The sequence below is a fragment of the Pleurodeles waltl genome, chromosome 9, assembly GCF_031143425.1.
Source record: "Pleurodeles waltl isolate 20211129_DDA chromosome 9, aPleWal1.hap1.20221129, whole genome shotgun sequence".
NCBI lineage: Eukaryota > Metazoa > Chordata > Amphibia > Caudata > Salamandridae > Pleurodeles > Pleurodeles waltl.
In genome coordinates, this window is record NC_090448.1 from 384957550 (window position 1) to 384972112 (window position 14563).

The 14563-nt window shown below is 41.9% G+C and overlaps 1 protein-coding gene across 4 annotated transcripts in view; it reads right to left on the reverse strand.

The window, feature by feature from the left end:
- Positions 1–14563, reverse strand: part of LOC138259346 (zinc finger protein 586-like) — an 86651-nt gene that overhangs the window by 24926 nt on the left and 47162 nt on the right. For 3 of the 4 annotated variants that reach the window (XM_069207008.1, XM_069207009.1, XM_069207007.1), the window contains exon 6: positions 2850–2960. The exons of the other annotated variant lie outside the window; for it this stretch is intronic. In XM_069207008.1, the coding sequence (XP_069063109.1) occupies positions 2850–2960 (111 nt within the window). The remainder of the gene's footprint in view (positions 1–2849; positions 2961–14563) is intronic. 4 annotated transcript variants of the gene reach the window in all.

The following is a 14563-nucleotide window of genomic DNA, read 5'->3' on the forward strand; positions in this document are numbered from 1 at the left end:
CATGTGCAAAGCTTACTATTTGCTTTTTGACCTATCATGAGCGCCTTCTCTCGAGCAAGGACAACCTTTCTGAATTAAAAGTAATGACCCGAGACAGAGTTGTACAAAAGGTTCATGGAATTAAATTAAAAATGGATGTAATAACTTAAGCATGACATCACTTCAGCTTGCTAACCACCCACCGAAGGGAGCAGGAGAAAGGGAGACAAACGAGCATCCAAAGACTAAGCACGGGTTGCAGGTATTTTTAAAAATAATTACACTCATACCTTGGGCCTATCATATGGCAGCAGACATAAAGTAGCGTCTTTAGCCCTGCCATTTTGAAAAGGTGAGATCAGACTGGCGAAAACACTGCAGATATCACTAATGTTGGTGATGGAGGTGTACAACAAAAACCTCTGTCTTTTCCCTGGTCACACTGCGCTGAGTTTTATCAGGCAACACACAATGTGAGAAGCAAGAAGATGGCTAACAAATGTACAAAGCATGAGCTTGGGCAGGGATGGAGAAATAGAAGTCACGGTGTTGCCTTGGGTCTTGGCATGTCCCAAGGAATCAGTGCTGGGGTGATACATGCGCTGAAACATGAATATGGAAGCACCTAGGATTAAAAAACGCTGTAAACCAAGCACAATGATATTCCTGTCCCTGCATGGTGTGTAAAGAGCTTGCCCTGAGAAATTAAAAATGTAATGAAGTAAAAATAATCCATTACAACACAACGCCTGTTTATGCTGTACAGCAGTGCTTCCCAAAAGTTTTAAAACCACAACCCACTTTTTAGTATGAAAACATGTGCAACCCACCGAGTGTTAATGGACATGAGGCAGGAGATTTTTTTAATGTATTTAAAGCATTGTGTGGTACAGCATTGCCATTTACAGACAACACATTTCCATCTAAATGGTCACTAAATTTGCACACACATGCAGTTCTACTGATAAACGCATACTGCACACAAATGATAATGTGCGGAATTAGGATTTCAGTGAATATTTATTATCTATAATCACCAGGTATAGTGTCTTGATTTGTTCTGATCCTAATACGATCTTTGTTTCCATCACACTTCACATTTCCAAAAAAAGTTCTTCATTTTTGCTTTCCTAACTGCTGAATTTGTACATTTATTTTACAGATATGTACATTTCGTTGTATGAAAATATGGCACCCTTTCCTTTCGCACTTTATGTACCCCAGCAAGTTTGTCACATAATTACCTTTACTTTTGTTTCTCTAACCGCATAGTGAGAAGAGTTTGTAAACACCAATTCCCAAGTTAAAATATAAGCAGCAGAAGATACAAACTAACATTTGACCTCTGTCTTGGAAGTGCAGCAAATGTGACAAGATAAACACGGAATTTAAAGGCATCTTTATTTATTGCTTGGACTTTCGCAAACTCCAAAAATCAGCTCACAACCCACCAGTAGGTCGCAAGCCACAGTTTGGGAAACACTGCTGTAGAGCAAAAACATAGAACAGGAAGACATTCATAAAATACAAAACTCTACCAAATGTCCAATGGAAAAGCAATATGACAGGCAGCTCCAAAACACTGAGAAAATTACAATCCGCATTATCGAGAGCACTGACCTAGTACAACCGTTGCACCAATCACTTTCAAGGGATGTTTTGGTTTTTATACCCCAATACTTTTGTTTTTTTCCATAAACACAACTCACTTATTTCCAGGTATACTGATAGTTCAATAGACAATACCTTAGTAGGCTCCTGAGCGTATACATTACACCAAATATTGCCTACAGTAATCCAAAAGCTATCACTGTACAGGAGTGAATATTTTAAAGTTCCCCTTTTAAAGTCTTGGTGTGTCTCGCAGAAATGTGGGGTGGACTGCAGAAATGCGCATGTGCTACAGGGAAAGCCCAGCCCAATTTAAATTTTAAGCCATAGCAGAAATAGTTTGCATTACAAATTGTGTGCCTAGAGATATAATGCCATTCACTGTTCCAGGTTATATATGGTTAAGGACAAAGACAGTGTCTGGAGAGTTTTGGAGGGCAAACGGCAGGAGATATCATGTTAATTAGTCTTAACTAACAAAGAGCTGCAGTGCCCATCAAAATGCGCAGGAGATATGTCCACTGCTTATCTTCTACTTAACAGCTCCCCGCTTTCCAGCACACAACACATTGGTGCCAGACCAGTGGGAATGGGGTGCGCCGGTTTTCTCCTGAGACACAGTTCACTCAAATCAATGTAGGAAGGCTTCAGTGGGGCGGAACTGGCTTCATCATTTCTCCTCTCCTCTATACTGCCACCATTTCCAAGTAGAGTGGTGAATTCCGATCAATGTGCAAAATGCAGTTTGCACTTGACTCGAAATTTCAAGTTTTGCTGTGAGCACCACAGCCTAGCAATTTTCTCTTGACACGTTTAGAGAAGTCCACCCAGCAGAAATTTATCAAGGGAAAAAAATTGGGGACAAATTTCGACCCATGCAGAACGAGGTGCAGTAAAACCTCTTTCTACATTTAATTACTCATGTTCCTCTTAAAATTCTTAATTGGAGGTATTTATTTCATCCGGTATATACTTCACCCTAGAGAATTCGTATTTTAGAGGGGTCGATAAATGCTGAAATATGAAAACACTTTATAGAATGACATCTTTGTAATAACAGAACCTATCAAACTGATGTTATACATCACATAGCCTCTGGAAAGCTTTGGCTCTACCCATGTGCTGTCGGGGCAATGACTCACAATAACAATTACTGACAATCACTGGCAAACATTTTGTTATCTAATCTGGCCCAGGCAATGGGGCAGATGATCATATGGCTTACTTCAATTCCAATATGATTAGCAATAATTACTCACGTGTGGCCCTGGAGATGCTTCCCTGCTTCTCACAGTCAAGGGGGTCCACGGAATACAATTCCTCCTTGATTTTTATGTTTAACGAACCAACTGATACAATATCAGTAAGCCCTGATAAAAAAAAACAAGTAGTTTTCTGAAGAAACCTCATATTTGAATATCCTTCATTCAAGTAAAAAATTGAGAATTATGGTGTCTTTAATAACATTAGGTGGAATTCACAGATAACATGAACAAGATCAATAAATTTTTGATATAAGGAGCGACAATTTTGATTGGTACTAGGGTTGGGATTCCTATTGGTCAGTGGTTTTAGGGCTTCTATTTTGATTGTTACTAGGGTTGGGATTCCTACTGGTCCGTGGTTTTAGGGCTTCTATTTAGAATGGAACTAGGGTTGGGATTCCTATTGGTCCGTGGTTTTAGGGCTTCTATTTTGATTGTTACTACGGTTGGGATTCCTTCCTGTCTGTGGTTTTAGGGCTTCTATTTTGATTGGTACTAGGGTTGGGATTCTTATTGGTCCGTGGTTTTAAGGCTTCTTTTGTGATTGGTACTAGGGTTGGGATTCCTGTTGGTCCGTGGGTTTAGGGCTTCTATTTTGATTGGTACTAGGGTTGTGATTCCTATTGATCCTTTGTTTAGGGCTTCTATTTTGATTGCTACTAGGATTGGGATTCCTATTGGTCTGTGGTTTTAGGGCTTCTATTGTGATTGGTACTAGAGCTGGGGTTCCTATTGGACTGAGGTTTTAGGGTTACTGTTGTGATTGGTAGTCTGGATTAGGGGTGTGATTAGTTAATAGGGCTAGGTCTCCCATTGGCTCAAGAGTTTAGGGTTACAAATCTGATTGGTTAGGGTTTGGACTAGGTTTCTATTGGCCAATAGGGTTATTTCAGCCTAGGGCTCAGGGAGTCTCCGCCCGGGCATCGAGGCTAAGGGCGGAGAGGACAAGGACAGTTGCCTGTTTGGGCCTGGCCGGGCCTAGGGACAGAAATGCTGCCCTGTTTTCCATTTACCAGAAAGGACTTTATTCCCTACACACCCACCAACATCCAAACACAATATCAGCAAAGGCATCTAACTCATGCACCACAAACAGACCTCCTACAGACTGCAATGTCTCATCAACCAGCACAAAATCCCACAAACCACACCTATACACATATCCACCACAACTACAACATTAAGACACCTTCATTCTCACACCAACCACAACTCTGTCCATTCCCACTAACACATCCTGCCATCACAAACACACAACACAAAACCACTTAATAGATTACTTTCAGCCATGCAGACACACACTCCCCGTACATACAAACCAACAGCACTATCCTCTATTTTCTTCTGCCAGACCCCCTTTTATTGTGACAATACCTAAACCCATCACACCATCCACAAACACCCTCCCCATCTCTTCACCAATTACACACACCAATACAATCCTTACAGTCCACTCCACCAAACATATTACCTCTTCCACTGATCAAAACTACCACAAACACCCCTAACTCTCGTCTATCCCCTCTTACGTACCTCATACACTCTTCTCCAAAATACATCAACACCCCCTGTAATATTATAATACCACTCACCAGCACTAACTCACACACATATCCTTCACAGAAAACCACTACATCAATATATCATCTCACTATCTGACAAAAACAAAATAAACCACACACATCAGCACATCAAAATAACAGAAATGTTCATACTTTCTGTCACACCCACTCCCACCCTCATGACTACACAAATACAATTCCTGACCAATCTTTACTCCTATGTTCTCACTCTTCACAAAGATCTAACACAAGCACCCCAACACAGCAACATTAATTTGCCCGCCTCTCATCCATTGCACAATTTAGAGCCTTTCATTATGATCCACATGCTCCTCCACCACCCCTAACCCATACTCCTTCCAAACTAAACAGATGCAAACAAAACAAACAAAATACCACTCTTAGCAACTTTGCATCTTCTTGTCTATTACACAATACGGCTACTCTACAAAGTAAACTACACTCACCATGTCACTCTCAGCCACCAAGTCTACCACCAACACACACAGACCCAACAAAATGCCTCCGATGCCCGCTGGACCAGGAACACTAAATAGAAAAGCAGGACTATTGCGACCCTCATACAGTTATCACAACTAACAACAAACCTGCTACATGCTCAAAATATACTGCTCACCCTTCTCCAAAACAAAATGACACCACCACAAACACACATTTTCTAAACTGCCTACTTATAAATGCTCGATCACTCTCAAAACACAAGCACCCCATCTACGACCTGCTCACTGACACACATCCTGACTTACTATTTGTAACGGAAGCATGGTTGGGAAATGAAAAACCCCCAGTGTTGCATGAAGCCATTCCTCCAGGCTATCAACCCATCAAACAAAACTGTATAGGCAAAAGAGGAAGTGGTCTTGCTACTATATTTAAACAAGCAATAAATCACAGTAACACAGACAAAATTTCCATACAAGGTTGTGAGGCCCTCCTCACCAGGTGCATCCTACAGAAACTTCCTCCTGTAAATGTCTCCTTCTTTACAGACCTCCACCTAACAATTTAAGATACCCAGACACTTTTCTAGACACAGTCTCAAACCTTATAACATTATAATCAAACCTATGCATTCCTGGGGACCTAAACATTTGGTTTGACAAACCCAATATGCTCCATCCAAAAGCTATCACCACTGGCCTAGTCATATTGAACCTACATCAGACTGTACACAATTCTCACACACATCGCTAGACATATCCTAGATGTCATTTTTGCAAACCGTGAACTAGTTACTGTTCCAAACATCACGCCAATCACATGGTCAGATCACCATTTGGAAACTTTCCGACCTAAAACACCACAAATCAACACACCCATAGCACCTTACATACATATATATGGAAAATGTCACTTACCCAGTGTACATCTGTTCGTGGCATGAGTCGCTGCAGATTCACATGCTTTGCACATCCCGCCATCTAGTGTTGGGCTCGGAGTGTTACAAGTTGTTTTTCTTCGAAGAAGTCTTTCGAGTCACGAGATCGAGGGACTCCTCCCCTTTCGGCTCCATTGCGCATGGGCGTCGACTCCATCTTAGATTGTTTTCCCCGCAGAGGGTGAGGTAGGAGTTGTGTATTATAGTAATAGTGCCCATGCAATGGAGTAAACATGTATGTACCTAATGTAGTTTAAAGTGATATATTTACAAATTTACAAATGTTCAAGATCAACTTCGAAATGGCTACAGGCTCCCGGGGAGGCGGGTGGGCGCATGTGAATCTGCAGCAACTCATGCCACGAACAGATGTACACTGGGTAAATGACATTTTACGTTCAATGGCATGTGTAGCTGCAGAGACACATGCTTTGCATAGACTAGTAAGCAGTTATTTCCCCAAAAGCGGTGGTTCAGCCTGTAGGAGTTGAAGTTGTTTGAAACAAAGTTCGTAATACTGCTTGGCCTACTGTGGCTTGTTGTGCTGTTAACACATCCACGCAGTAGTGGCTGGTAAACGTATGAGACGTAGACCATGTGGCTGCCTTACATATTTCAGTCATTGGAATATTTCCTAGAAAGGCCATGGTAGCACCTTTCTTTCTAGTCGAGTGTGCCTTCGGTGTAATAGGCAGTTCTCTTTTTGCTTTGAGATAGCAAGTTTGAATGCATTTAACTATCCATCTAGCAATGCCTTGTTTTGAAATCGGATTTCCTGCATGAGGTTTTTGGAAAGCAACAAATAATTGTTTTGTTTTCCGAATTTGTTTTGTTCTGTCAATGTAGTACATTAACGCTCTTTCGATGTCTAATGTATGTAGTGCTCTTTCAGCTACAGAATCTGGCTGTGGGAAGAACACTGGTAATTCTACTGTTTGATTCAAGTGGAACGGTGATATGACTTTTGGTAAAAATGTAGGATTTGTCCGTAGAACTACTTTATGCTTGTGTATTTGAATAAATGGTTCTTGTATGGTAAATGCTTGAATCTCACTTACTCTTCTTAGAGATGTGATGGCAATTAGAAATGCAACTTTCCATGTTATGCATTGCATTTCACAAGAGTGCATGGGCCCAAAAGGTGGACCCATGAGTCGTGTTAAGACAATGTTGAGGTTCCATGAAGGAACTGGTGGTGTTCTTGGTGGTATAATTCTCTTTAGGCCTTCCATAAACGCTTTTATGACTGGTATCCTAAATAATGAAGTTGTGTGCGTAATTTGCAGGTAAGCTGAAATACCGGTAAGATGTATCTTAATGGAAGAAAAAGCTAGCTTTGACTTTTGCAAATGTACTAAGTATCTTACGATATCTTTGGCAGATGTGTGTAAGGGGTGAATTTGTTCATTATGGCAGTAATAAACAAATCTTTTCCACTTATTTGCATAGCAATGTCTAGTGGTAGGTTTCCTAGCTTGTTTTATGACTTCCATACATTCCTGTGTAAGTTCTAAGTGTCCGAACTCTAGGACTTTAGGAGCCAAATTGCTAGATTCAGCGATGCTGGATTTGGGTGTCTGATTTGTTGTTTGTGTTGAGTTAACAGATCTGGTCTGTTTGGTAATTTGACATGAGGCACTACTGAGAGGTCTAGTAGTGTTGTGTACCAAGGTTGTCTTGGCCAAGTTGGCGCTATTAGTATGAGTTTGAGTTTGTTTTGACTCAACTTGTTTACCAAATATGGAAGGACCAACTCATCCATAACGCATTGCCCTGAGACTGATCTTGTGGGTACCTGGATGCGAAGTTTCGGCATTTTGCGTTTTCTTTTGTTGCAAATAAATCTATTTGTGGTGTTCCCCAACTTTGGAAGTAAGTGTTCAGTATTTGGGGGTGAATCTCCCATTCGTGGATTTGTTGGTGATCGCGAGAGAGATTGTCTGCTAACTGATTCTGAATCCCTGGAATAAATTGTGCTATTAGGCGAATGTGGTTGTGAATCGCCCAATGCCATATTCTCTGTGCCAGGAGACACAACTGTGTTGAGTGTGTCCCTCCCTGTTTGTTTAGGTAATACATCGTTGTCATGTTGTCTGTTTTGACAAGAATGTGTTTGTGGCTTATTATGGGTTGAAATGCCTTTAGCGCTAGAAATACTGCCAGTAGTTCTGAGTGATTTATGTGAAACTGTTTTTGCTGAGTGTCCCATTGTCCCTGGATGCTGTGTTGATTGAGGTGTGCTCCCCACCCTATCATGGAGGCATCTGTCGTTATTACATATTGTGGCACTGGGTCTTGGAAAGGCCACCCTTGGTTTAAATTTATATTGTTCCACCATTGAAGCGAGGTGTATGTTTGGCGGTCTATCAACACTAGATCTAGAAATTGACCCTGTGCCTGTGACCATTGTGATGCTAGGCACTGTTGTAAGGGCCGCATGTGTAACCTTGCGTTTGGGACAATGGCTATGCATGAGGACATCATGCCTAGGAGTTTCATCAGCATTTTGACTTGTATTCTTTGTTTTGGATACATGGCGTTTATTACATTGTGAAATGCCTGTACCCTTTGTGGGCTTGGAGTGGCAATCCCTTTTGCTGTGTTGATTGTCGCCCCTAAGTATTGCTGTGTTTGACACGGCTGAAGGTGTGACTTTGTGTAGTTGATTGAGAAACCTAGTTTGTGGAGGGTTTCTATGACATACTTTGTGTGTTGTGAACACAGTTGATTAACCAATCGTCTAGGTACGGGAACACATGTATTTGCTGCCTTCTGATATGTGCAGCTACGACTGCTAGGCATTTTGTAAAAACTCTTGGCACAGTTGTTATTCCGAATGGCAACACCTTGAATTGGTAATGTACCCCTTGGAATACAAACCTTAAGTACTTCCTGTGTGAAGGATGTATCGGTATATGGAAATATGCATCCTTTAGGTCTAGTGTTGTCATGTAGTCTTGTTGTTTGAGCAGTGGGATTACGTCCTGTAATGTCACCATGTGAAAGTGATCTGATTTTATGTAGGTATTTAATGTTCTGAGATCTAATATGGGTCTTAGAGTCTTGTCCTTTTTGGGTATGAGAAAGTACAGAGAGTAAACTCCTGTTCCTTTCTGTTGAATTGGTACTAATTCTATTGCTCCTTTTTGTAGCAACGCTTGGACCTCTAGTCCTAGAAGATCCATGTGTTCTTTTGACATATTGTGTGTTTTCGGTGGGACGTTTGGAGGGAATTTGAGAAATTCTATGCAATAACCATGCTGGAAAATTGCTAGGACCCATGTGTCTGTTGTTATTTCCTCCCAATGTTTGTAAAACTTGGTTAGTCTCCCCCCCACAGGTGTTATGTGTTGGGGATTTGTGACGTGGAAGTCACTGCTTGTTTTGAGGAGTTTTGGGACTTTGGAACTTCCCTCTATTTTTTTGGAATTGTCCCCCTCTATATTGACCCGAAAACTTCCCCGCTGATATTGGCTTTGATAAGTGGGCCTTGTTGTGAGGTTGTGGCTTCTGTGGTTTGACCTCGAAACCGCCCTCTAAATTGTGTTTTGCGAAATGTGCCTCTGCTCTGTGGGGAGTAGAGTGCGCCCATGGCTATTGCCGTATCAGTGTCTTTTTTAAGTTTCTCAATAGCAGTGTTCACCTCCGGCCCAAACAACTGCTGTTCATTAAAAGGCATATTCAGCATGGCTTGTTGTATTTCTGGTTTGAATCCTGACGTACACAACCATGCGTGTCTTATTGTTACTGCAGTATTTACAGTCCTAGCAGCTGTATCTGCTGCATCCATTGCTGACCGTATCTGGTTATTTGAGATACTTTGTCCTTCCTCCACCACTTGTTGTGCCCTTTTCTGGAATTCTTTGGGTAAGTGTTCTATGAAATGCTGCATTTCGTCCCAATGAGCTCTTTCATATCTTGCCAGAAGTGCTTGTGAATTGGCAATGCGCCATTGGTTTGCTGCTTGTGCTGCAACCCTTTTCCCTGCAGCGTCGAATTTGCGACTCTCCTTGTCTGGAGGTGGAGCGTCTCCCGAGGTGTGAGAGTTTGCTCTCTTGCAAGCTGCCCCTACAACCACATAGTCTGGTGGTAACTGTTGCGTAACATAACAGGGTCTGTTGGCGGTGGCTTGTACTTTTTCTCCACCCTTGGAGTTATTGCCCTGCCTTTCACAGGATCCTGAAATACTTGTTTGGAGTGTTTTAGCATTCCAGGGAGCATAGGTAAAGTTTGGTATTGGCTATGAGTAGAGGATAGTGTATTAAACAAAAAGTCATCTTCAATCGGTTCTGCATGCAAGGTGACGTTATGAAAAGCAGCTGCCCTTGAGACCACCTGCGTGTAGGATGTACGGTCTTCAGGTGGCGACGGTCTCGCAGGGTAACAGTCTGGGCTGTTATCTGATACTGGGGCATCATAAAGGTCCCATGCGTCGGGATCATCTTGATTAATCGCAGTATGAGTCGGGGATTGCATCAATGGTGGAGTGGCTACCGGTGATGTGTGTACTGATGGTGGTGGAGATGGTGGCGGAGTTGCTTGTCTTGCCACCTTTGCCTGTGGCTGCTTGTCCTTTTCTTGAAAGGCAAGTCTTCTTTTCATTTTAATTGGGGGAAGAGTGCTTATCTGTGTCCTTTTGAATGTGGAGCCTTCTTTGAGTGTAGTCTGGCTCCTTTGATTCAAGTTCTTGTCCGAACTTATGTCCTTGTATTTGGGAGGACAACCCCTGTTCCTCTGTGTAGGAACCTGTTTTCGGTTCCGAGGCTGGGTGTTTCGGAATCGAAACCTTTTCGGTCGCCTTTGTGGGCTCCGACGAAATCTTCTTTATTTTCGGCTTTGTGGTGTCTCGGTGCCGACCCATTTTGGTGCCACTGTCTCTGTGCTGAACTTGCTCGGAGCCGCTGTCTCGGCCCCGATTGCTGTGTGCCGGTATCTCGACCGGAGTCAGATGACTTCGACACAAGAAAGCCCTTTTTCGGTGCCGATGATCGGTCACCTATTTTTCGGGTTAAGCCATGGCCTGCTGGCAGTGGCGTCCCCTGGGCTTTTGTGGTCTTCTCGTGAGTTTTATGTTTCGACGTCTTACTCACGGTTTTCGGCGTTTCTTCGGTCTCAATCTCGTCTGAGTCCGACTCCTGAATGGAGAAGGTTTCTTCTTCCTCCTCGGAACGCCCTTGTCCTGTCGGCGCCGACGCCATCTGCAGTCTTCTCGCTCTTCGGTCTCTTAATGTCTTCCTCGACCGAAACGCTCGACAGGCTTCACAAGTATCTTCCTTGTGCTCTGGAGACAAACATAGGTTACAGACCAGATGCTGATCTGTATACGGATACTTGTTGTGACATTTTGGGCAGAATCGGAATGGGGTCCGTTCCATCAGCCTTGAAGAGACACGTGGCCGGGCCGACTAGGCCCCGACGGGGGATGGAAAAAACCCCGAAGGGCCACCGGAGCTCCTCCAAAGTCGGTGTCGATCTGTTGTAACTAACCCGATACCGAACGCAAACAATACCGACGATTTTTCCAAGATTCTAACTAACTTTCCGACCCGAAACACGGAGCGAAAAGGAACACGTCCGAACCCGATGGCGGAAAAAAAACAATCTAAGATGGAGTCGACGCCCATGCGCAATGGAGCCGAAAGGGGAGGAGTCCCTCGATCTCGTGACTCGAAAGACTTCTTCGAAGAAAAACAACTTGTAACACTCCGAGCCCAACACTAGATGGCGGGATGTGCAAAGCATGTGTATCTGCAGCCCAACACTAGATGGCGGGATGTGCAAAGCATGTGTATCTGCAGCTACACATGCCATCGAACATATATATATATATATATATTTCAACCATGGAGCAAACTCAATTTTGAAGACTTAGAAACACAACTAACAGCCAACACAGATCTAGACACAACAAATTCTGATCCAAATCTTTATGAGTGGCTACAGGAAGCTTTCGATATCCCAATACCACTCAGAAAAACTAAACAGGAGAAAAAAAAACCAACACCCCAGAGAAACACAGAACTTAAAAAGATAAAGCAACAAATCAGAAGACTGCAACAGACCTGGCACAAAACAAAAAACATTCAAGACAAACTTCAGCTACACAAACTTAACAGAATATACATATCATCAATCAAAAAAGCTAAAAAGGTACTATTCAAACAGAATTCAAAATGCTAAATCTGCAACTAAAGAATTTTATAAAATTCTGAATTAATTCAGAAAACATAAATGCAGTGAAGGAAGTCATCCCACTACTCAAGATTTCACAAATAAACTGGCAATTCATTGCACAACCAAGGCAGACACACTGGATTCCTACGTAAAACAGAAGAAAACCATCACTACCAACCTGTTTCCTAAAATCCCTTCCAAGAGTAAACCTACCCAGCCTCTGCACGCTTTCAAACAAATATCACAAGGTGAATTTATGGATTTTGTTAAAAGAAGCAGGCCTTCCGGCTGCCCTTTTGACCCTTGTCCACCTCACATCTTCAAGAACGTTCTTTTATCTTTATCTTTAAAAAAAAATAAAATAATGAAATACATAAAAAAACATTTTTTTTAACGTAATTAAGTTTACTCTCTCATAAGCTTTACTCTGTCTCCCCATCACCCTATGTCTCTATCAATCTATCCTCCATCCCCACTCTGACTCATCCCAAACCATTCTACTACTTTGATCTCCAAAATAACCCTGCCTAAACTCTTCCCTCCTGGCTCAACCCACACCTCAGTTTACTACTATGATCTCCCAAACATCCCTACTAAATCCTACCTCATTTATCTCACCTTTGACTCATCCAAAACCTCTTCTGCTACTATAATCTCCCTAACCCCTTTCCACAGATGCCTCCCTCCTCCATCTCTCCTTTACTCATCCCAAGCCTCACCCTATTACTATAAACTCCCAATTAACACTTTTGGATTCTTCCCTCCTCTATCCCTCCATTACCCTAGTCAATCTAACTAACAAACTCACATATCCTCCGCTCAAATTAACTCATACTAATACTGTACTCATACTGCCCTATACTAACCCACCACTAACCCCTCTTGGGTTCTGAAGTAGCGTGCTAGTCGCGGAAAAACACTTTGATGCCTTGTCAGGGATAGTACTCGCTAAATAGATACAATTATAATATAACAAACACTTCATTGCATGACAAAAGCTAAGAAGGTGACAATCCATTCTTTTCTTTTCAAGAAAAAAAGAAATAGGCCTCGAACACATTTGTAATACTTAGAGTACGAAAAGACAACACTGTGAACCAGATAGAAATAGGTACTTTGCATCTGTAAAGCAGTGCAGCTGACTTAAAAGCACACACTGCAAATTGCAAGGAAATGGTACCCCCTCTGTTTTACTCACAAAAGAATGCGCTATTGTTTTGCTATTTTATTGGTAAAGCATTGAGTAGATAATGAAAGCTGAAGGGCAATGCTGGTCTAAGGATTTTTAGGGCCCCTGAAAAACTGGAGAGTGTAAGGCCCCTCTGATGTGTATATAGCCTGATACCACAGGAAGTGACATCACAATGACATCACAGGTAGTTACAGTGACATCTAATTTTTTGGTAACAGTGAAGCGACTTTACAAAGAAATGGATAACAACATAAATAACAAGCCTAAATAAAATGAGTCAGTAAGGTGTATATTCATAGCATTAACCTCGCTAGCTGCAAAAACTACCTACACTCTCTTTTTCTGACAGGCAGAAGGATTATCCTGCCTTGAATAGTTCAAACTCATAGTGCCACATTTTATTAACAGGAGGAATTCAGCTCACTGGCCTATTCTGATGGTAGCAGACATGTGCCAATCTCCCAGGCACAGTCAGAGATTTGAAAACCTCTTCTTCAGACCAGGTTGTAATTTTTAGAGCCAAATAAGCCTAAGCAACCCAACATGTGTAGAAAAGGTTGTAATATATCTGCAGCTTTCTTCAACTTCTAACTGATGATAACCTTTATTTAAATCAAGTCGTGAAAAGACTTTGACACCATTCTTTTGCGTAATCATATCAGTAATGTGCGGCCTTGGGTGTCGTTCTTGTTCAATCGCTTTGTTCGACCTGGCGCATGTCAACGCATATGCACACAGCTCCTTCCTGGCCCTTTTTAGGCACTACTACTATGGGAGGAATCCATGTTGTTGGGCCAGTGAAACGTTCAATAACTTCATGCTGAAGTAATGATTCAAGTTCTTTTTCAATGGCTTCTTGTAAATGAAAAGCAACTTGTCTGTGTTTGTGAGGAACAGGACGGACATCCTCATTAATGTGCAGTTTCGCCTTCATAATCTTTAACTTTCCTAAACCATGAAACAATGAAGCGAACTGACTTACTACTATTTCATGATGACCATTCATGTTGTAATTCAGTGAAATCAGTTCCATATCAGCAGCCATACTGAAAGTGAACAATGAGGCACTTACCGCTGTACATTGAAGCACATGGATTGGTGCTTGTACTTTTGTTTTTTCTTATGTTTCACTGTCGATATAAACAACCTCTACTCTTCATGGGCGTTGATGCAGCCCAACTGTACACTTTGGTCTTTGACGGAGTAAGCTGCAGTAACGGAGACAGTCCACTGTACTTGTCTTCAGGCATTATATTTAATGATTCCCATCTATTGATAATGAAAGGTATTGAACATCGATTTTTTTCAATGTAATCTTTGGACAGTGTTTGTATGATTTCATTACTTTGACATATCAACTTTTTTTGACAGAATTTTCTTC